This window comes from Microtus oregoni, unplaced genomic scaffold (assembly GCF_018167655.1).
Source record: "Microtus oregoni isolate MIOR12 unplaced genomic scaffold, Mior012 000000F_ref0000247, whole genome shotgun sequence".
NCBI lineage: Eukaryota > Metazoa > Chordata > Mammalia > Rodentia > Cricetidae > Microtus > Microtus oregoni.
The window spans coordinates 9,356,397-9,378,866 of NW_024543059.1; the positions used below are offsets into that span (position 1 = coordinate 9,356,397).

At 35.9% G+C, this 22,470-nt stretch overlaps 1 protein-coding gene across 2 annotated transcripts in view; it reads left to right on the plus strand.

The window, feature by feature from the left end:
- Nox4 (NADPH oxidase 4) overlaps window positions 1–22,470 on the plus strand; it is a 90,338-nt gene that overhangs the window by 45,858 nt on the left and 22,010 nt on the right. For both annotated transcript variants that reach the window (XM_041649700.1, XM_041649710.1), the window contains 4 exons: window positions 416–580; window positions 716–778; window positions 6,710–6,770; window positions 20,145–20,226. In XM_041649700.1, the coding sequence (XP_041505634.1) occupies window positions 416–580; window positions 716–778; window positions 6,710–6,770; window positions 20,145–20,226 (371 nt within the window). The remainder of the gene's footprint in view (window positions 1–415; window positions 581–715; window positions 779–6,709; window positions 6,771–20,144; window positions 20,227–22,470) is intronic.

A 22,470-nucleotide genomic window follows, 5' to 3' on the forward strand; every position in this document is an offset into this window, starting at 1 on the left:
TTCTCATAGGCATCTGACTTTCCCCATTTTTATATAAATGTAATTTTGACTATACTGTGTAAAAGTTATAATAAAACATGTTCAGTGTACCCTAATTTCAAAACTAGGAATGTACCTACATTTAACATTGTTTATGTAAGTCATATTTGCATCTACATACCTATGTTATGTTAATTAAATATCTAGGGCAATATTTTATTTTACTAAATACTGAACTGGTTTTATTTTTCTAAATAATATTCAGATAAATATGAAGCTTTAGCTTGACCTTTGTTTGAATGAATTGCTGTGAGCATCAGCCGTTTTACTCATTCTTACCAATATCTTAATGTTTTAAACATATGTTGAAATATTATTTCTCAATTGTTTATACAGTCATCTGTTCTTGAAGCATACTTATACGAATTTCTCTTAGACCTGGATTTGGATTTGTGGACCTTTGTGCCTGTACTGTGCTGAGAGACTTTACCGATGCATCAGGAGCAACAAACCTGTCACCATCATCTCAGTAATCCATCATCCCTCAGATGTCATGGAACTCCGCATGGTCAAAGAAAACTTTAAAGCAAGACCTGGCCAGGTGAGCCAGTGGTTAGTGGCTATGCCGATATCCTTTATCGTTAGGTAGCTTTTGAACATTAGTAGACAGATGTTTTGCAATAGTTTCATTTCTCTTTTGATCATTTAAAACATTATCTGTTTGTTGCTTTTTTAGTATATTATTCTACATTGTCCCAGTGTATCAGCATTAGAAAACCACCCATTTACTCTCACGATGGTAAGACATACATTTCTTGAATTTTAAAACTTTTAGAATGCAGAGCAGTTTTGTATGTGTGTGCATGTACACATATGGGCATATGTATTTGTGTATCTGTGTGTGCATACATGTCTGCGTACACACGTATGTGTGTCTATACATGTGCACATGTCTGCACATGGATTTGTGTATCTGTGTGTGCATACGTGTCTGCGTACACACGTATGTGTGTCTATACATGTGCACATGTCTGCACATGGATTTGTGTATCTGTGCGTGCATACACGTCTGCGGACACACATATGTGTGTCTGTACATGTTGCACATGTCTGAGTATATGTATGTATTTATAGGTGTGAGTACATATGTACAACACACGTGTGTATTTGTGTGTGTATGGGTTTGACTTCACTCTAAAAATTATTGGAGTAGGGTCATGATTCCCTTCATGTCTTAGTAAGCTGTCTTTATTGTATTTATTTGTTTTTTTGCAAAGAACTGGAGTTTTCTGTTCAGAAACTTTGTCACTCTTAGTTTTTCGTTATTTTCTCATTCTTTACTATTTAAATAAGTATGCATTATACTTATTTAAAACTTTATAAAACTTACTAATTTAATGTGCAGACAATTAATAGTTTCCTTTTTCCATGTGTGTATTATGGACAGGGGGATGTTGATAGTTGTTAAAGTGCCTTTTTTGTATGCATGAAACGCTGGTGGGTTCTCTCCCCAGAACCTTGTGCCCTGCACATGCTGGTACATGCCTGCAGTCTCACTGCTCCAGAGACAGAGGCAGGAGAATCCTAAGTTCAAGGTCATTCATGGCAAAAATAGTGAGTTTAAGGACAATGAAAATGGCATGAATTTCTGTCTCCAAAAATATTTTGTGGTGTTCCATGTGTGAATTATTCTTAGAAATCAGGTATGTACAGAAGGAAATGTAAGAGAAACAGGATTAAATAAAATAAAGGAAACAGCAGATGATTGATGAGAATATTAAGGAGAGTGGAAAGAAGAAAAAAATAAAATAGCGCAATAATAAAAGCAGTTATAAAGACAATTTGATAAATGCAAAGGAACAAAAGGTAAAGCTTCTAAAATGAAGACCACAAGAGATATTGCATGAGGGGAACTATGCTCAGGACAGCATCCAGGAAGGCTTGATGGACAGGAAGGCGGCCAGAACTTGAACAGTGTGGTAGAGTAACAGAAGAGATCTCAAAGTGGCTAACTAAGAGTTCTCCAGATGACTTTTTATTCCACAGTTGTCTGACATGAAGTCAGGGGTCCAAAACTTTTTATCTCCAAGTTGACTTGTTTCCGAATCTGAGGTGCTTCCAGGACAAGGAAATTAGACACGGATGAGGAATAAACTTTTGGAATGAGTATAAGTTTCTGGGGAAAGTCCCAATAGAAAGCCATCCCCACAGCCGGGAGAGTTACTGAATGCTTGGATTGTGAAAGTTGAGAAAGATTGAAAGGAAAGTGAAAAACCTGGGCAGCATAACATGTCAATCACAAGTTTCATCTCAAGACAATATTTTTTGCAAAGTAATTCCTTCTTTAGAATCTGAAATTAATCATATAGATCCCTTTTATTAACATATTTAAGCTTCAACATCTCCTGTCCAAGTTACATTTGGAGGATCAAAAATAAAAATTGTTAAAGGGAACAAAATCATTGTAGAATATAATTGATAAGAAAAACTTATCAGAACTCAAGTTTTATGGTTTTTCCCTCATCAGACCTTTGCTGACTTAATACCTATATAAGATTTTACACTTGGTTCCTAAGCTACTCAGTGAGTCTTGGCAAGTGTTTCCCAGCTGTGTTCTGCAATGATAAAATGTTTGTATTTTTCTTTTGTCAAAACTCTATTATGTTTTTTTTTCTAATTTACAAAATTAAATCCAAAATGAGTTTTCAAAAGCCAAGACTTAAGAAAGCATAAGATGTTCTACTTGCTACAAAATATAGCATCTCTTCATTTTTAGCTGAGGTAGATGTTATGTCCCTTGATACTTTTAATCAATTCTCATTTATGGAAATAATTTACAATCTTCCTTTTCATTGTTAACTCATTGAAGCATATGTGAATACATCCATTTCCTCTCAGTATTATTTTTATTCAGTAATAAACATGCTTTTCTGACATCTGTAATTTAGGTTATATTATTCATTATTTTTTAAGCTTGAATAGCCTGATTTCATGTAAGTTTTGAGTCAGACTCCAGTGGCGGTCCTGTTTTTGTCTACACTTTACATAGCATGCCTGCTCTTTCATCATTTCTATGTGGCATGTTTTTTTTTTCTTCTAAACAGTTACTTTTGGGAGTATTCTTTTATTTAAAGAAAATAAGACAAAAATTTATGGTTGTTAATTATTAAATTTTATGACATTATATATAATTAGAAAGTCTGTGTCAACTACTTTGATTGTTTGTCTTAATCTCATCTACTTAATTCTTAAACCTTGTTTTACTTTTATATTCCCCAAGTCTTTTTTGCTCTAGAAACTAAGATGGATGAGGAGAAGGTAGACTGCCAGGAGCAATGTGTCATTATGTATTCTAGGCACAGCGATGAAAACCACAGACAGTGATTAGTATCCAAGGAACCCAACAAAATGTTTGAGTTTTTTGAAAATTAAACATCAGCTAACTCCTGTTCTTTGGCTGTATTCCAGGAGAAAAGAAATGTCTCTTCAGAGGCTAATGCTGGCCCCTGTGATAAATGTGATTTAAATAATGTACCATGTTTGGAACAAATGGATTGGTTAATATTAATTTGATTAATTCAGTAAATAGGGTTTTTGGTTTTTATTGTTTGTTTGCTTATAGTTTTTTATTTTTTGTTTGTAGTTTTTGTGTGTTTTCTTGACAGGGTTTCACTGTGTAGTCTTGGCTCTTCTAGAACTCTCTCTGTAGACCAGACTGGCCTCAAACTCACAGAGATTCTCCTGCTTCTGCCTCCCCAGTTCTGGGATTAAAAGTCTGTGCCGCCACCCTTGGCTCAGTCTATCGTTTCTGATACTTCTTTCACCTCCAGGTATCAAGAAAAAATGCTGAAGATACTTCCTTCTTGACTCTGCCCTCTGGCTACTGTCTAGCTCGTCAAATTTGATTTTCCTCTCTTCATCTTTTACTTACCCTCAGATTTGTCCACAGCCCTATTCCCTGAAGGTAATTCACGGTGCACACTGCCCTCTTACTGTTAAATACAGTAACCATTTTCCAGAACTTAATGGTCTTCAGAGCTCAGCACCTTTTTATGCAGCTGACCATTTTATTGAAACACAATTTTCATTTTGTTTCCAGGACATTCGATTTATCTGGCTTTCTTCCTCATTCTCTGACATTGATTCCATATTATTTCTTTTATTCTCCTTGTCATCCTCGTGAGCTCTAAAGATCACAATGCACTATGGTCCATTCCCAGAACCCCTATTACTTTACAGTCTAGCGACCCATCTGTGTTTCCAGTTTTAAGATTCCGGTTCCCATCACTAAGTGTTTCCCAGATATTTCAGGCCCTTCCCTTTGATTGATAAAGCATCCACCGGAGAGTCAGAATAGATAAATGATGTGCGATGACTTACTTTTTATTATTAATTAAATTTATTCATTTATTTTATACCCGACTGCTCTTTCCCCTTCCTTCTCTCCTCCTATTTCCTCCTTTTCTCCTTTGTCCCCGTTCCTGCCTCCCAAAATCCACTCCTGTTTCTGATTAGAAAGGGACAGGCCTCCTGTGGGTTTAACTTTGGAACAGACTCTGTTTGCTACATTAAGAGTAGGCAGGGAAGCCGGATGGTGGTGGAGCACACCTTTAATCCCAGTACTCGGGAGGCAGAGGCAGATGAATCTTTGTGAGTTTGAGGCCAGCCTGGCCTACAAGAGCTAGTTCAAGGACAGGCTCCAAAGCTACAGAGAAACCCCTTCTCGAAAAAACACAAAAGAAAAAAAAAAAGAGTAGGCAAAGGAGCAAGAACATACATAGGAAGGTCATCTAGTAGAGGTGCGATGATTGCTTTGACCGTGGTGTTGACATTGGAGATGGTGAGAGGGGCCAGCTTCTGAATCCATTTTCATTTTGAAGTGTAAATGGTCAGGACTTGCTTTTTTCCCCCTAGAAACTGGATTTTAATTCAAACTCGTATCTCAGTTTCTGCCTAAACAATTAGAGGTCTATTGACTAAAACAGACAATCTTGGACTGGGTTCCAGGTTGTGATGGGAATTTTAGGAACACAGTTTCAATTATAATATTTGGAAATTACATGCAGTATCTTGCGTGACTTATTCAATAAATGAATGGCAGCTCATTCTTTGTTTTCAATGGACCATTGGTACCCAACCCAGTCCCCTGTGTGTTTTGCCTCTGCTTGCCTTAGAGTTTGTGGAATGGTACTTTCCCTATTTTTTTCCCTCTGGGAGAGATGAGGTAACAAAGAAATATAGACAGAAACTTTTAAATATCTTTGAATCTGAGCTCTTGCTTCCTGTCTCAGAGAGCTAAGATTCTCCAGTATATTTTTATTAATTTTTTGTTAATTAATTTTTTCCAGCCCAATCATATTTTTCCCTCCCTCCCTTCTCTCCCCACAATCTTTGCTCTCCCTTGCCCATCTATTCCACTTTTTTCTTTCTCTTTCTTTTTTTTTTTTTTTCTAGAAAAGGGCAGGCCTCGCACGTATCTGCCAGCCATGGCATACGAATTTTCAGTAAGACTAGACATCTCTCCTACTAAGGCTGGATGAGGCAACACAGGAGAATGAAAGAGTCCCAAAAAAGCAGGTAGCACATCAGAGACAGTTCCTGCTCCCACTGTTAGGAGCCCCACAAGAAGATCAAGTATAGCTCTAACATATGTTCAGAGAGCCTAGGTCATTCCCACGCAAACTCTTGTGCTTGGATCTTCTGACTTCTCATGGTATGGGTCTCAAACTGGATTACCAGACATTGTTTGGCCACTCCCATAATTTCTCGTCATCTTTACCCTGGCATATCTTGTAATCAGGGCAAATTGTTGATCAAAGGTTATATGGCTAGGTTGGTAGCCTTGAATCAATTTGAGTGGTCACTATCAGATAATCTTCATCCATAGTCATTAGGTTATATTTAAGTTTCTTGTGATTTAGCAGGTACATGGCCTTCCTATGTGAGTCCCTACCACGGAACATTAGCCAACACTCCTAAATCAATTGGAGAGTCGTTAGGATAATACTTCTTTTTTACTGTCATGGCAAAAAGTTTACAGTTTACATCCTGTCATAACTTCAGGCTACATAACACTACCAAATGGATTGGGGAAAAAATATCCAGTATCGAAAAACGTTAAATTTGGTAATTGTAAATGAGCAATTAGCAGTCTGGAAAATGAGGGAAATATCTTCTCATCACTGGCTGAAATGTATTCTGGAACCATAGAATAACCCTTTTTACCTGCATTTTGAAACTCATTTGTCTCTACAGGTGTCAAGCAGATTTTTTTTCCTGAAAATTAAAGACAAAATATATTAAATATATTTTGACCAGTGTCACAGTAGACATGGAAATTCATATCATATTTAGAATTTTTTGCTCATTGATTTCTCACGATGCAAAATATCTGATGCCTTTGAATATGACACACAAATATCATTATTCTTCAGTGCTTAGTTCTTCCTTATGGCTCCTATATTTTGCCTCAAAAGATATTTTAACAGGATTTATAGTTAAATACAATATGCTATTAAATTTTGTCTGTATTTTTGCTTTATATGTTATTTATGGATCTTTAGAGCAATTCAGATGTCCAAATGATCAGATAGCATTGCTTTTTTTTATCATATAAATTTTATCCTGATTTTTTTCTATTAGCCATTGATCGGGGGACTTATTATCAGAATAAAAGTTTTGATCAGATCATATACTTCTAATATATAACAATTAATCCAATTTTTTTCAGTGTCCTACTGAAACCAAGGCAACATTTGGTGTCCACTTTAAAGTAGTGGGAGACTGGACAGGTATGTACCATTTAGGAGTATTAAATGCCTTGAAAAGAATGGAGCATAACAAAATATATCAACAAAATAAGTACTCCAATATATGGAAAATTACAGAGATATTGAGCAGTTTAATTATTTCTTTGCTTACTAGCTATTATGTTTGAGTTTTTCTCAGTTATTTTTGAACATTAGTATCTCATCAAAATAAATAATAACTTTAATATTTATTTTAATTATCTCCATCGGGAGCATTTAATATTGTCAATTTTGCCCTCAGTGTGCTCTAATATTGAGAGAAATACAAGATCATTCTATTCAATGAGTTCAATTCTGCCTACAGTAAGACATTTCTCACGTAATGTAGCCAAGCATGCATGTGGAGAAACCCTAAATAATTCTGTCACTCATTGAAACAATATTTCAAAAGAAGATTTAACTGCCAGGAAACAACAAAGTTACAATTACTGGAGGAAAAATGAGAACATTCTCCTGAGAGATCTGAAATTACTGAATTTTCATCCAAAATTAAAATTATGAACAGAGCACTATGTATAGAAGTGACAAAGAATATAAGAATTTGAACATCACAAGTTTGTTTTTCTTAAGTGATATGACTTATTATTAGTGTGTATGCGTATTAAGATGTGTGTGCGCTCACATACATGAAGCTGCATGTAAGCCCTAGCGTGCATTTGGAGTCATAGTGTGCTAGTGGAGGAATGTTCTTTCCTTCCAAAATAGGTTTCGATTGGATCACTAGGTTTGAGTGCAGTCACTTTTACCTACTGAGCCATCGCTTCAGATCCTTGTTGTGAATTTTAGCATTGACTTTGCTGTGATAAAATATGCTCTACCATGGGCAGTAGACAGGAAATAAAGAAAAGATTATTCCATACTTATCTTTCCGAGAGAAGCCTACTATACGCAATGTACACGATGTAACTGAAACGGCTACATAGCAGGAGAGAAGTCACCAAGTTTCACACTTGTCTGCATTTGTTGCATCTTCTGATTGCATGAGTCACCCATTAAATTTAGAGAAGTCATGAAGCCTCAAGTGTGCAAGATAGTTTTTCTCCTTCTGCAATAATAACGTTAGTCAAAAGAATTGAATTAGTATTTTGTTTCTCTTCCAAAATTTATCATATTTCTGTTTCAAACATATGAACCCAGACTGCTATCTTGATTACCATTCTGTCTAAAAATATCTGTGCTAGATATGATTATTGTAGAATAATTTCAGCATCAGCATTTTACTGTTATTTTAATGGTTTAAATAGTAGATTTTTAAAAGGTTTTGAATTTTTATAACAAAAGTGTTATGTACACAGTGTCCACACATAATTAGTCTAAATTTTTGCTATGGACAAATTCAATAACCAGTAGGTAATCATAGGTAGACATTAAATAGAGTGCCTGTTATATGTGTCACATAATGACTTTTTATTAATTCATGATTATAAAATTTTCATATTGTCTATTATCATTTGCACTCCATTTGGTCCTAATTGGTTCTACCTAGTGGTATCAGGAGGTACTTATTTAAATGGAGTGCATTTAGGAGGAAGGGAAAATGGTTGGGAATCCTGAGCTTGAAAGAAAAATGATGTTACATTCCACAGCAGGGAGCAGGGCCAGGCTCCAAGGACCTCACAGACAAAAAGGTGGGCTCTACTCATTTACTTATAATGAAAGCATAATAAGAGAACTCTTGTTCTCTAAAGAAATTAAAACTTTTAAAACAAAGTTATTTACTTGTTAATATATTTCTATGTAATGTATATATATACATACATGCATATGGACCAACAATTAATGTTAAAAGAGGCTTTGAATTGAAAAAGAGCAAGGAGGGGCAGTTGATAAGCATCAGAAGGAGGAAAAGGAAGCAGAAAATTATGTGATTATAATCTCAAAAAATATCTTACAGAAATTTGAAATATTTAAAAGCAACAAAATTAAAGCAAGATTGAATGTAGTAATGCAGGTAAGAGTCTTAAGGTGGCAAATATAAAACCATCGCGATATTCACTTCATTTCAACTAAAGGAGGGCTGGACATGGCTCAGTAGTTAAGAGCACTTGTGTTTTTCAGAGCATCTGGGTTTGAGTCCCAGCAACGACATGGCAGCAGACAACTATCTGTAACTCCAGTTCTAATAGATCAAACACCCTCCCCAGACTTGCAGAGGCAACAGGCACTCAAGTACTGCACAAACATATATGCAAGTGAAACATACATACACTTAAAAATAATAATTTTCTTTAAAAGTTAAAGGAACAGAACAATATTTTGTGTATTTTAAACATAATAAAGTTTGGTGTTCATAGACCTTTGAATAGACATAGAAGCTGAAGTTACCTGGCCCAATTGAGAAGGAAACAAGACACAGCCAATAAACCTGCTTAAGAGTTTATTGGATGGAGGGCGGTGTACAGGCCTAGTGAAGGACAGTGTTCAGAGAGAGAGAGAGGTATGAAGATGGTGCCTCCAGCTTTTAAGGGCTGCCTGTGCATCTGTGCAGGGGGATGGGGTGGTTACATCTTACGCAGATGATGGAGCTCACACATGTGCACAAGGGCTCGTATAGTGGTGCCATACGTCGATGCAACCATGCTGCACATGGGTCACACAGGTCCTTTAAGATTCCTGGGGCCAACAATGAGTACCCTAAGAGAGACATGTGTAGATTTAATCTACATGGGAAGTAGACAAAGACAAGAACTCCTGAGTAAATTGGGAGCATGGCGACCTTGGGAGAGGGTTGAAGGGGAGGGAAGAGGAGGGGAGCAGAGAAAAATGTAGAGCTCAATAAAAATCAATAAAAATAATAAAATCAAGATTCCTGGCACCATTAGGCACTTCTGCCTGAGGGCTTGTCCGCACATGCTTGGCCCTGGAACCCGGAAGTGTCAGCCGTGTTGTGGGACTGAATCATTACAGAAGCTGTATGCTGCCAGCATATAAAAGGCTGAACCATGTAAAAAAAAAATCAGCAATTTTTCTGGATTAGTGTCAGAGATATTATGTGCCAGGCTAGATCCCCTCTCTCATGTAATCTTGATAAGAGGATTCCAGGAGTTTTCCATACAGGGACTCATCAGCTGAACTCCATGGTCCCAGTGTCTGGGTAGAACAGCTCCATGAACAGCAAGAACCTCCTTGTGGACAAGGCTAAGCAATAACCAGTCTCCAATAGGTCTGTGCTTTCATGAATTTATTGTCTCTGGGAGTTATAAGGTCTTCATAACAAAATGTTAAGAGAAAAATCTTGGACTTTTGGCAAGGGCTAGGAAAAATGAGCTGCTTTAAAAAGTACCAAACATTCTTCTCCCTCAGCAGCCTGCCTTCAGGAGAAACTATTTTGCCAATGATTAGCTATCAAGAGACTAGCCTTGGCAAAAACACCTCTTGTGAGGGTAGGGACATAGGGATTTATGAATATAAGTAAAGAATACAAAGATGCCTGAAAAATAGTAATACAGAAACCATAGAATAGTACCAGGAGGGCATTCCAGTGAAAACTGAAATCATCCACATTACCACAATAGTACTGTGGTATAACAAAAAACTTCTTTAACATGATACAAAGGACAATTCAAACAGTTAATTGCTTTAACACTTTGAGGCATCAAGTCATTAGCATTCTGTTGTTTAGGCAGTGAAGCCACCTTGGACCAAGTATCCTGAAGACAGCCATTCCCAGTTAACCTTATATAACAAAAGAAGGAGCAGACATAAGTTTGCATATTCCAACCATCTGTCTAGATGGAAATATTCTCACCATTTTGGGCCTCCAGTAGCCTGATGGGAACCTACTGCACATGTCTTCCTGGAGAAACAGGAATTCCATACTCCAGCATCTCCCAGCTGTCGATCCTTCTCAAGCTAAGAGAACAGAAAACAAACACTGCTTAACATCACATTGTCCAGGAACAAGCTCAATAGAGCACCAAGACCAGGCACAAACTAGTCTTCCATTACCCCATTCTTACACCTGTCCTAATAAAAAGCTATGGTCTGCCACTAATTCCACCCAGTGCATAAAAGTCTTATTTTACACAGATTGGAGGATTTTTATAAAGCAAAAACCAGAGGATTATAAAATAGACAAAACTGGTATCCAAACTTTATTCAAACTGGCAGTTAATGTTTGAATTACTTGATTAGGAACTGCTAAAAACTGACTAATATGCTAAGATCTTTAAGAGAAAATGCAGACGCTTGCCAAAACATACAAGGAATTTGTATGGCCAAAGTGGACCTTAAAAAACAAGCAAGGAGAAATAATAAATACATGCTCGTTAGACAGTGGTATTGTGTTCATGGGGCTGAGTAGTTGGTTTATATTCAGAGGTCTTGGGAGAGGGGGAGCTACAGACACACACACGAGATCTTTTGGCTTTTTTTTGCAAAAAAAAAAAAATTTAATGCTAAGCCAAAGGAACTGGACTTTAATTTCTGTCCTAGGGCCGATGAAGAATCTTTACCTCATGGGCTGCACTCATTGTATATAATTTCTCTCTTGTCATCAAACTGTGAGCTGAGGAAATTCTGTGAAAATATTTTTTCTGTTCAGCATGATCAATCAAGACCTTTTCAAAGACTGAGCTTCTGAGTTGGCCCTTAAGTCCTGGGCAGAATTTGATTAAAGACCAGCATTAAAAGAAAAGAGGTCCTGGCAGTAGGAAAGCAGATGAAGGAGGAATTGGGGGGCTTACGGAAAACTGTACAGTCCACTAGAACAGCACTATTTACTTGCTGCTCTTCCCTGATGTGGATTTTCTTTAGGCCTTGTCTGTATCCAGTGTGTCCTATATTTAAGAACACAAAAGACATACTGCTGGGTTGGTTTTGATAGATTTCGAAAGACCATGTACTACTTCATGGTATTAATTTTCATAGCCCAGGTTTTAGGCAAGAACACTTTAAACAAACACACACACACACACACACACACACACACACACACACACACACAGCCTTGCATTTTCTTTGAGTCCTGAACAAAATTGCCTATTCCTTTTTGAATATGAGCGTAGGTAGTATTAGAGTTTGTGCTGAAAGCCAAAACTGAATTAGTATCAAGCTGAGCCTTGATCCTTTTGAGGTGTTACTTTTGTTCAGTGCCAACACTGTTTAACAATGTATTTGCTGTGACAATTGTTCAGTAGAGCATTTTCCTTAAAAGGTGGATTGTGTTGAAGGAAACTTAGTAGCAGTAATGTGTTTATCCAAGAGTGCCTCTGATAATTGCTTTCACTCTTCTTGAACCTGTGTTTTCTTTCTTGCCCTTGTCGGTGTTTTTCTTGTTACCGCATAGCCTCCACAGCAATAAAAGAGAATTTACATCTTAGGAGAAATCCATTTATAGACAGCGAATCATTGATGTGTTTTGAGGCAAAGAAGTTTGTTTGTAGTTTCCAAAAGCTCATTCCATGTCTTTAAATTTTACGCTTAACAAATAGGAAGCAGAATAATGGGTCCAACAGGGATAGAATTTTATCACTGCTTTCCTCAAAAGTGGACGGGTCCATTGAAAATAGTTTTCCTTCTTATAATACTGCATTGTTTCCCTTCAGACTTGTGCTGAAATGTTGCAGGTGTGGTGTCATGTAGATGTTAGGTGTGGTTTATTCTCACTATATAATCCTTAGGCTAGAAGGAAATGGATAAATACTGGTTCTAGTGCATGAACTGGCTCTTTGGAGCCCATTCCCTGTAGAAGGATGCTGTGGGATAATGCTCTTATACACTCTAAAGATTTATCACTCATATTATTTTAATAAAATGCTGATTTGCTGTTAGTCAGGCAGGAAGTATAGGCAGGGTGACCAGACTAAGAATTCTGGAAAGAAGAAGGGCAGAGAGTCAGCCACCAGCCAGATGCAGAGGAGGCAAGATGAGAATGACTTACTGAGAAAAAGTACCAAGCCATGTGACTAAACATAGACAAGAATTATGAGTTAATTTAAGTTGTAAGAGCTAGTTCATAATAATAATAAACCTGAGCTAATAGGCCAAACAGTTTATGATTAATATAAGCCCCTGTGTGATTCTTTGGGACTGAATTGCTGTAAGACCAGGTGAGACAAAAACTTCCCTTTACAGAGGGATAACTTGCTCAGTCTAGATACACTGGGGAGGGCCTTGATCCTGCCTCAAGTGATGTGACAGACATTGTTAACTCCCCATGGAAGGCCTCATCCTCTCTGAGAAGTAGATTGGAAGTGGGTATGATGGGGGAGTTAAGTGGAGAAGGAGGATGGGAGGGAGAGGGAACTAGGATTGGTATGTAAAATAAGATTGTTTTTAGAAAGGAAAAAAAAGAGAAGAGGGAGGAGAAATGAACAGAGTGCTTTGTCTGGAAAGAAAACTGTGCAAACCAAGAAATCAAAAAAAAATACTGGATGGCAATTTGATTCTGCAATGCTTCTGCTTGGTTTTGCTCTGCCTCCTGCTAGCCAGCAGACCTGTGGGTTGTCAGGTCCTGCCTGTTGTTCAGTTTCCTTCTCTACAACACACAAATTCTTTCTAATCATTTCTCTGCTCATTATAGATGTCACATTATAAATCTTTTCAGGGAGGCAAAGGCTAGAATTAATATCTTAACTCTATCTGAAGGATTAGTGAAAGTAGATACCTTTTCATATAGTTGAGAGAATCTAAATGGAATGTAGTTCAGGAGGTATGGCCAGAGCAGAGAGGGTGAAACGCCTCTTCTCGGGTTCAGCTGGTATAACTCAATTACTAGCTCTGGTTACACATGTTTTGCGTTTCTGTTGTCTTCTGAAAAGTATGTTTTGCGTTTGTTTTGTGTGCCTGTATTTAAGACAGAAGAATAAGGTTTTGTTTTGTATTGTTTTCACAATGGCCTTGATATTTGTGGAAAGGACGTTTCATAAGAATCCAAACGGGCAGCTGACATTTTTATTCTAAAATTGTTGTCTATTTCCTTTTGAGTTCTGGTAAAGAAGGTTTGGCTATAGATGTAAAAAGAAAATGTTCTTTCTCTAGATCTAGATTTCTTGATCTATCCAAAATTGTCTATTATGAATGCTTTTAATGTTGTTTTGAAAGCAATACTTTAAATAGAAACCATTGTTGTTCAGCACTAGTTACCATGGTAATGAACAAAGTTATTTGATTTAAACAAATTCTCCAGAACAGCAAATTTATCCTCTATCTCTTTTCAGTTTATATGGCTGTCTCTAAGTCTGCCCCTTAATTTCCATTGTTAGAAGTAATTGGTTTTGCTAAGATTAATGTGCATATTTTTCCTAAGAAAATAAACATCAAAACTTGAAAACCATTAATTTTGAGTTACTAGAAGTAATGCTCCTCTTTCCCTCTTTAAGTAATTTAAGTAATTTTGTAAGTCCCTTTAAAACCCCATCAACACATGTCTGTAACGACTGTGAAATCGTTTTTGTTTTGAGCATTTGTTTCTGCAGTAAGCAGAGTTGCCTTGATGAGAATTTTCTCTATTCATAGAATGTGCAAATAAGAACCATTCAGTAAATGTTTTGTTGTGTGAGGGAAACAAATGTTTAATGTGAAGAAATTTCCAGCTTCCCTAAATATTGATCTTACTCTCAACGGTCTTCCATTAGGGTTTGTTGGCCTTTATTGATGAGGGAGAAAAGGGAGAATTTTATCAAATATATTTAGCTTGTCTTGTAGTTCCATGGATTAGAAGGGTTTCTTCTATGGATATGCTAACACTTTACTAATCTTCTTTTCTCTTTCTTTTATTTCTTAATAACCAACATGTTCAAGAAGCGTATTCAGCAAAGTTTGCAGTTCTGAGCTTACAGAATAACAGAGTTAGCATTGACAAATAAGTGGGTGTCTTTCTATAATGCCTTATACTTTGCTTTTTACTCACTGAGTCCCAGATACGATGTCACAGGGAAATCGGGCTCTCCTCTTAGATTTCTAAGTCTAACGAGTAAGAATGGATTCAAAAGGGAGTTCAAGGCCTCTAGTAAAAAGAATGGTTTTTATCATGCTATAAAAGTAGAGGGAATTGCATTGTACCAACCTCTCGGCCATATCAGGTAGTGGCACCTGTTGCAAGGAATCTGTGTCTGAGAAGACTTTTTTTTTTTTTAACAGTGAGCCTCTGAATATACAATTCAGATGTTTATGAAACATCTGGAATATGGGAAATAGTTCATTCCTGACCTTAGTCCTTCTTAGTCACATGCACATGTGTTTCACCTAGTATTGGCAAATTTCATAGAGAACCTCTCAGTACAAAATTTAGGCCTGCCAGTCTCATTTTTTGCAAGTTGTGTTCCAATGAAACTGGTGCTGTGTTTTGTTTGTTTGTTTGTTTAATGTAACATTCTTGTTAAAAATCAATACCTTGACAAAAGAACAAATTTATTGGATTGAGAGAAGTTGAGCAGCTGCTATACGGCGTCAATCCAATGCAGACACATTTATAATAGGCTTTAGAGCAAATATTGATAATCAGATCTGTTTGGATAGGGCTGGAAGATCCCTACTTTCTGCATTTGGAGTTTGGAACTGTTCTGGGGAAATCATTGCCTTTGTAGAAGGAGCTTAATGGTCATGATGTGTGTCTGACTGCCAATTCTAGAGCTGAGCAACAAGCCCTTTGAAGAGGAATTTGAGAAAAATGTGTCTACTGACTACATCACCACTAGCTTATTTTCTTCTCATTTAATTAAAAGATAGAAGTATGTGATGAGTACTACACAGATCAAATGTCAGGAAGCAGGCATAAACCAAGCTGGACAAGGCAAGCAGAGATATTAAGATTCGTGTTCTTCTAAATGTATACTGTGAGCACCATTGGTGAAAAAAGAAACTGTCTTGACCTGTGGTAGGGCAGAACTTAGGTAAGCGGGGAAAACTAAACTGAATCCTGGGAGAAAGGAGGCAGAGTGGGAGAGAAGCCATTTAACCCTGCTGGAGACAGACGCCAGAACTTTACCCAGACAGCCACAGCCATGTGGCAATACACAAATTAATGGAGCTAGGTTACATTAAGATGTGTTAGCCAAAAGAAGCTAAAGGTAATGGGCCAAGATGTAAATTAATTAATATAGTTTCTGTGTGATTATCTCAGGGCTGAGCAGCTGGGAACCAACAAGTGGCCTTCTTCCAATACTTCTACTGAGTTAATATTAAGATATTGGTCTGAACTCATGCTTTCCTATGAGTAGAGGGTGATTTACTTATTAAAGATGTTAACTTTATTTAATAAGTTTATTGTGTATAATCAAGTTATACAATATAACATTTGGCATATACTATGAAATGATCACTATAAACAATCAAATGCATACGTTTCCATGTCTCATTGATACCTTCTTGTGTCTTTGCAGTGATGAGAATATCCAAGGTCTTGTTGGATATCATTATTGCTATAATCTCTTGCTTTTAAGTATTGTAAAGTATACAATAAGAAAGACTTGTCGGCATTATAAAATAATTTAATCTTTCAGTATAAAATTATTGTAAAAAGCATCACAGTATAAAAAAAGAACCAAAAGAATTTGCATGTATATGTTTGCATAAATAGGCAAATGATAGAAATTAGATAGATGATAGATGATAGATAGATAGATAGAAAAATAGACAGACAGATAGGTAGTTAGATGTTAGATGACAGATGATATATAAATGGTTAATAGATAGATAAACAGATATGATATACGTTACATATATACATATATAGCGATACGTTAGCAGTCTTAGATACCTCTCATTGTAATCCAGTTGTCTACAAAGACCAAATTTCACATATTTATACTGACATAAAGCTTTCTGTGTTAAAAAAAATCAATGTAAAATCTGATAAGTATCATGGTAGAATCGATTTTACAGTTTCATTTTATATTGCTTGGGGGTAGTTTCTGTTTCCTTGACAACACAATTTCTAATATTACCTGTTTTATACCTCCATTTATTTTTCCCATTTTCTGATGCATTTTCAAGAAGGAAACTTACTGTGTAGTAACGACTGGCTCTTATTTGCAGTTTTCTTGCCCCAGCCTCTCAAGTGTTGTATTAAAGGTATGCACCACCATGGTTGACTTATTCCAGTTAACTTTATAAGTAAGATCAAATATACCATGGGGGAACTTCAGTGTTTTTAAGGATTTGATTTCGGTGCTTTTTGAAAAAGACAACCAAAACTGGTAAATTGGACGTAATATAAAGATTAAAAGAAAAAGGATAAAATTGTATGTTTTAATAAAAATGCAGTAAATGTCTCATTTTGTGGCAATTCTGTCACCTTTGAGAGATACTTTATATGACTTCCCTTTCTTGCCTGTGATATTTGAGTATTCAAAGTAAGTGAAGCATCATTTTCATATTGACGATAATAGTGAAAGAAACAGGGAAAAAGACCACCTATAGAAACACAATTATTTGAAGTTGCTCAAATCTTGCCTCTAGCAAACAAGTTCCTTTCAAGTATGTTACTGAACAAGATTAGTTAAGTTCTGTAATCAAAAGATTTTTCCTAGGTTATAAAGGGATATCATTCCTCACTGTCAATTTTTCTCTTAAATCATTTCATCTTCCTCCTTTTCTTGGTAGTGATAGGAATATTCCACTCTCACAACAGAAATAGATTCCCATGATTTTTATTGTCATTACACAAATCCTTGTTGTAGTTCATGTACTGCGCATTGCCAATAATCGGATGATTGATTAGTTTCTCCTAAAGGTAACATGAAACTGGGGCATAGTAAATATATCAAAACAAAACTTTTAAATTGGGAAATATTCCTTCTAATTTTGTTCTTGAATAGCTATATTGTGTCATAAGGGATTGTCTATACGGCGCACATTAATGTAATTCTGTATAGGTTGTCCTCCAGGCCCGTTTTGTTGATTGAATTAGAGAGAAATAAACTGAAGTTGAAAGTCTGTAGGAGCTCGTATCAATTAAGGAATTCCCGGCTGGTGGAAAATCACCTCCAGACATCTCTACCTCATTAGTCAGCTCATCACTGCATCATGGCAGCGAGTCCCTTGGTTCTTGTCAGTGGCTTTAACAACTTCCTCGAAGATGCCTTGTGAAAGGCCTGAGCAATAGTGTTGGGAATCTGCTATTTTCTAAGAAAATCCTGTGTCGGTTGAATAAGCACGTTGAGTTTGGCATTTTACTTTCCTTTGTCGGCAAGTGAAAAATCAAAGTATTTTTCCTGTGGAATCAGATGAAGAACGGGATGGCCGTTGGTAACTGATGGCAGGAATCTGAGAGGCTGAAGCGTTTTCATTTTAAGCAAGCTTGGAAATCAGTCTCCAAATTTCAAAGCGTGCTTTTAGCTCCCAGTGAATTCTGCTATACGTTTTAGAGAAAACATTCTTTTACGTGGTCAATAAACTTCTTGATTTCTTTGGGTCTTAAGTTTCATTTTCAGGATCTATTTTAGAAAAGGATTGAATAGTAAAAGTATTTGGAAACAGGCAAACATTGAAAAGTACTCCTTTAAAATAAAAGGCAGGGTCATGTGTCGTCAAATAACAGATGCGATAAATTTGAAAGAGAGCAAGTGTTGTAAATAGAAGGGTTTGGAGGGAAGAAAGAGAAGGGAAATGATTTAATTATAATCTTACAGAATAAAAGAAATATTTTTAAGAGAAGAAAGCAGACAACTTTCAAAAATAGTTGATATCATCCTACTGGAACAAATAATAACTTCATAGATTAAATATAACAACCCAGCAGTAGTTAATGTTTCATAAATTTTCAAAAATTTGGATGCAAATTAAAGAGTAAATACAAAAGGAAAAAATGAGAGCTTCAGCTTCAGAACTCTACACTTCAAAATAGAACCAGAAAATAAAAGGCCGTTCTTGGATCCCACTGTTTCACCCCCAAGCGTGTTGCTGTAAAGACTGGGTGACAAAGACAAAAATTGTGATGGACAACTGAAATGATTCTGGTTGAACATGTGCAAAGAAGTTGTATGCCTCTTCTCTTGGGAATTCTTTGTGGCCTTCTGTTAGGCTTACAAGTGACTATCTTTGTAGCATACAGTAACTGGGAAGGAGCATTGCCGTCAAGTGTAGATTTTAGTATTTGAGGCAGAGTGCTCACCTCTAGAGGCAATAGATTTACAGCAGCACTGACATTTTAGGTTAGCACACTGCTGCAGCTTGGTTGTGTAAGCTGGTCAGTAGTACTCATTCTCTAGATTTACAGGTGGAGACAATGACTCAGCTGTTCCCTAATGAATCATGATGCTCTACCTTGCCCAATTTTGCTACAGTAAATACTTCAACAATGCAGGCAGAGAGGCAGTGTTAGTATTGTAAGGTAGCATTTAATATAATTCATGCCTTTTTCTCTGTCATATCTTCTCCTTGCCTTCCTTAAGAATTTTAAATGTCCTAAAGTCCATTCAACTAAATCTTGGTTCATGACCTCCTCTCCTCATTTGACTACGCTAAACTCAGTCATTCAGTTATCGTGATAATATAATTAGTACATTTGAAATATTGAGAAACATTCATTCATTATAACATATTTAGTGAATATGAAGTATTAAAAAAATTACTCACAATGACCTTTTTGCTTCTTCATTACTGAATACATCTAACTCTTCCTAAAATTTACCATGAAATGGAATTGACTGCCTTATTGTGTTCATTGGTTTCTTCGGCTTTATATATACTGTGCTGACACAATGCATTATTTCATTGCTTTCTATCTCTATAAAATGATATTTGTGCATTCCCATCCTCAAAAGTTTACAACATGATTCGGTTTGTATCTACAAATAAAAGCATTCAGTTTACTTCTATTAGTAAATGTTCTATTATCCGAAGAGAATAGGTTTCTTAGTCTCATGTTTATGAGAAATTTAGATATTTCTGTTTATGATTGTTATAAAAATGTTGCTTTGTATACCCTCATGCTTTCTACCCAGTCATACTAAAAGTTGCTACAGGGTATGGACTAGAAAGATTTAACAATAATCATTGCAAAGTTCACATTTCCAGAATAACCCTAAATCACTCTTACAAGCTCTTATAACTGCTCTTTATTATCAGCAGTGTATAGTGGCATGCTTAGTCCTAATGTTGATCTTATGACACTCATCACTGCCAAATGCCTGCCACATAACATGAGAGCTACAATTGATATTTTTCAACTCATATAAGTAATAGCAGTATACATCTCTAATAATTAATGTCATTGTTTGTTTTCTGATGTTTCAGTGATAAGATTTTACAAGTCTATACCAAAGGATATACTTTTAAAAAATATTTTCAGTTACTTTATTATTTTAGTCATGAAATACATGCAGAGAGTAGAAAGAAAACCAATTCTATTTTGAAATTATTCTCTTGATGAACTTTTCACAGTTGATAATTCCTTTTTTTTTCTTTTGACAGAACGATTCCGAGATTTACTACTCCCTCCATCTGGCCAGGACTCTGAGATTCTGCCCTTCATTCAGTCTAGAAATTATCCCAAGTGAGTAGCAGGAGTTTGCTGGGTGTTGAGAGGAGAAGCACTAGATATTTGCAGAATTTGATGCAAGAACGCAAAATGTAATTATTCTGTGGGCTTTGTAAAGATCCTGAGTAACTTAGTCAAACCACTTAATATCTCACTTATGTGTCTGATCTTTGACTCCTTAGAAGTGATGCAGAAGACCAATCTCTGCTTCAAATTATATTGAACTTTGTGTGACTGGGGAGTTGCTCCTCTGTGCAAGCAATGAGCCCCCTGTCTAGTCATGCCGTATCATCAGTGGATGGCTCCTAATCTTATTCTCTATTTTCTATTCTTTAAATTAAAGAAAGTGTATTTCCATAGAGATTGTCCTCTTAGTTTACTACTTCCTTTGCTGATTAATTGCAATAAACCTTTTTTGTTTAAAAATATGCTTTATGACCTAAAACACAAGGTAACAAGCAACTTGTCTGCATTATATTATATACAAAGGCTAATATTTATGAAGCCTATTATATCCAACATAGACTCACAATACTCTAGCTAATGCATGTTGTGGGATTTGGGGTGGACTCTAATTAGGTTGCATGATTCCTTTTATTCTTTAGCATTCTTTGAACATGAAAAATCTAACGATAGAGGATATAAAAATGTGGTCTTCAGGTGAAATAAACTCATGTGGTAGAAAAAGTGACTCATCAATGAAATGTATGCTTGATTATATGACAGAGGAACAGAAACATAACTAAAGAAATATTAAGGGAAAGCCGTTTGAAAAACATTTTCTAATAATTCTGGAAAACATGGTTCTAAATAATAACAAATTTTCTTAATCACGTTCTTAAATTTATGAACCCCTATTTAACTCATTGCCGAAACTAGGGACACTCGTTCTCCAGACGTCAAGTGCAGACATTGTTCTGTAAGAGTTCTCAGTACGGATAAATGTGGTGTTTATGAGAATAAAACAGAGGACTCAAGGAAAGGAAAAGGACACTTGCTGCGAAGTACATTTGGATGTTAGGTTAGAGGAAAGAAACAGCAGGAACACATCTAATTTCTCAGTCTCTGTGCAGCTCACCATCATGATGTCTGAAAAGATGTTGGTTTATGAAATGTTTTTAGAGGATTTTTATATTTATATTTTATCCTTACTTAATCAGCTTATATGTGCAGAATGTTTGAAGAAATTTGACATAATTTAGACTGGAAGTTTAAGTGGATAGTTAAGTCAACAAAACATGACGCAGTAGCTTTGGAAGGCTTAGTGTGGATGTAGAGAAAGTATTGTGAAAATGCAGAAAAACTAATTTCCATTTTCTTTTCACATGGATTAAGTCCTATGAGATGCTAAGCACCTAGATAAGCATCCACTACTTATAAACATGAATATTATTTATAACAGAAGTCAGAATTATTGTTTTGCTTGACTGCCAAAGAACAACCTTAATTATTTGGATAGTAAAATCTATGTTTCAACCCAATCTCATTTCCAACTGGCTGCTTAAAAATGTCTTCAAGTCATAATATTGTGTAATATCTCTAAAGCACAGTCCTCAAATGACCTTTTAGGTTTCATCTCTTAGCAAGATAGTCTTCCTTTTTCTTCTCTGTATTCAGAGTCCTATTTCTAGAAATTCTCCCTCTTTAGTAGTTTTTGTTCACTTAAGAGTAATATCTATTTTTTTTACCATACTTTTATTATCACCCCAATAGTGAAATGTTAGTAACATACATATATTTATGTGTTAGGAATTATATTATACCTTTAAGTGAATAATTCCATGAAATCTTTATCATTTTCCTAGTATTATTATTTTACAGAGGATTGAGAAAAAAATTAAATATCATAACCAAGTAATGTGGTGCCATTGATTCTCAAACTCAGATCTCTGCTATTCCAAATTATATTTAATCTCATTATACAGGCTCTCATTCATTTATCTACCCATATATTTATCTAACCATTCATCAAATGTGTGCTGAATACATACCACATGATACTTGATCATAACTACCAATAATATAAAAATGACTAAGGTACAGTGTATGTATCTGAGGAAGCGAGAATTCTTAGAGGGAAAAGCTTAATGAATAAATCATACCAATGTGTTAAGGCATATGTGGAGAAATATTGAATTATTTTGAAGCGAAGTATATAAAGTTAATTTTGTCCTTGAGTAAAATGTCCAGATGAGAGGTTATTTAGTCAAAACCAAGAGTAATAGCACATGAAGCCATTGGAATGCTTGAGGAGCACTC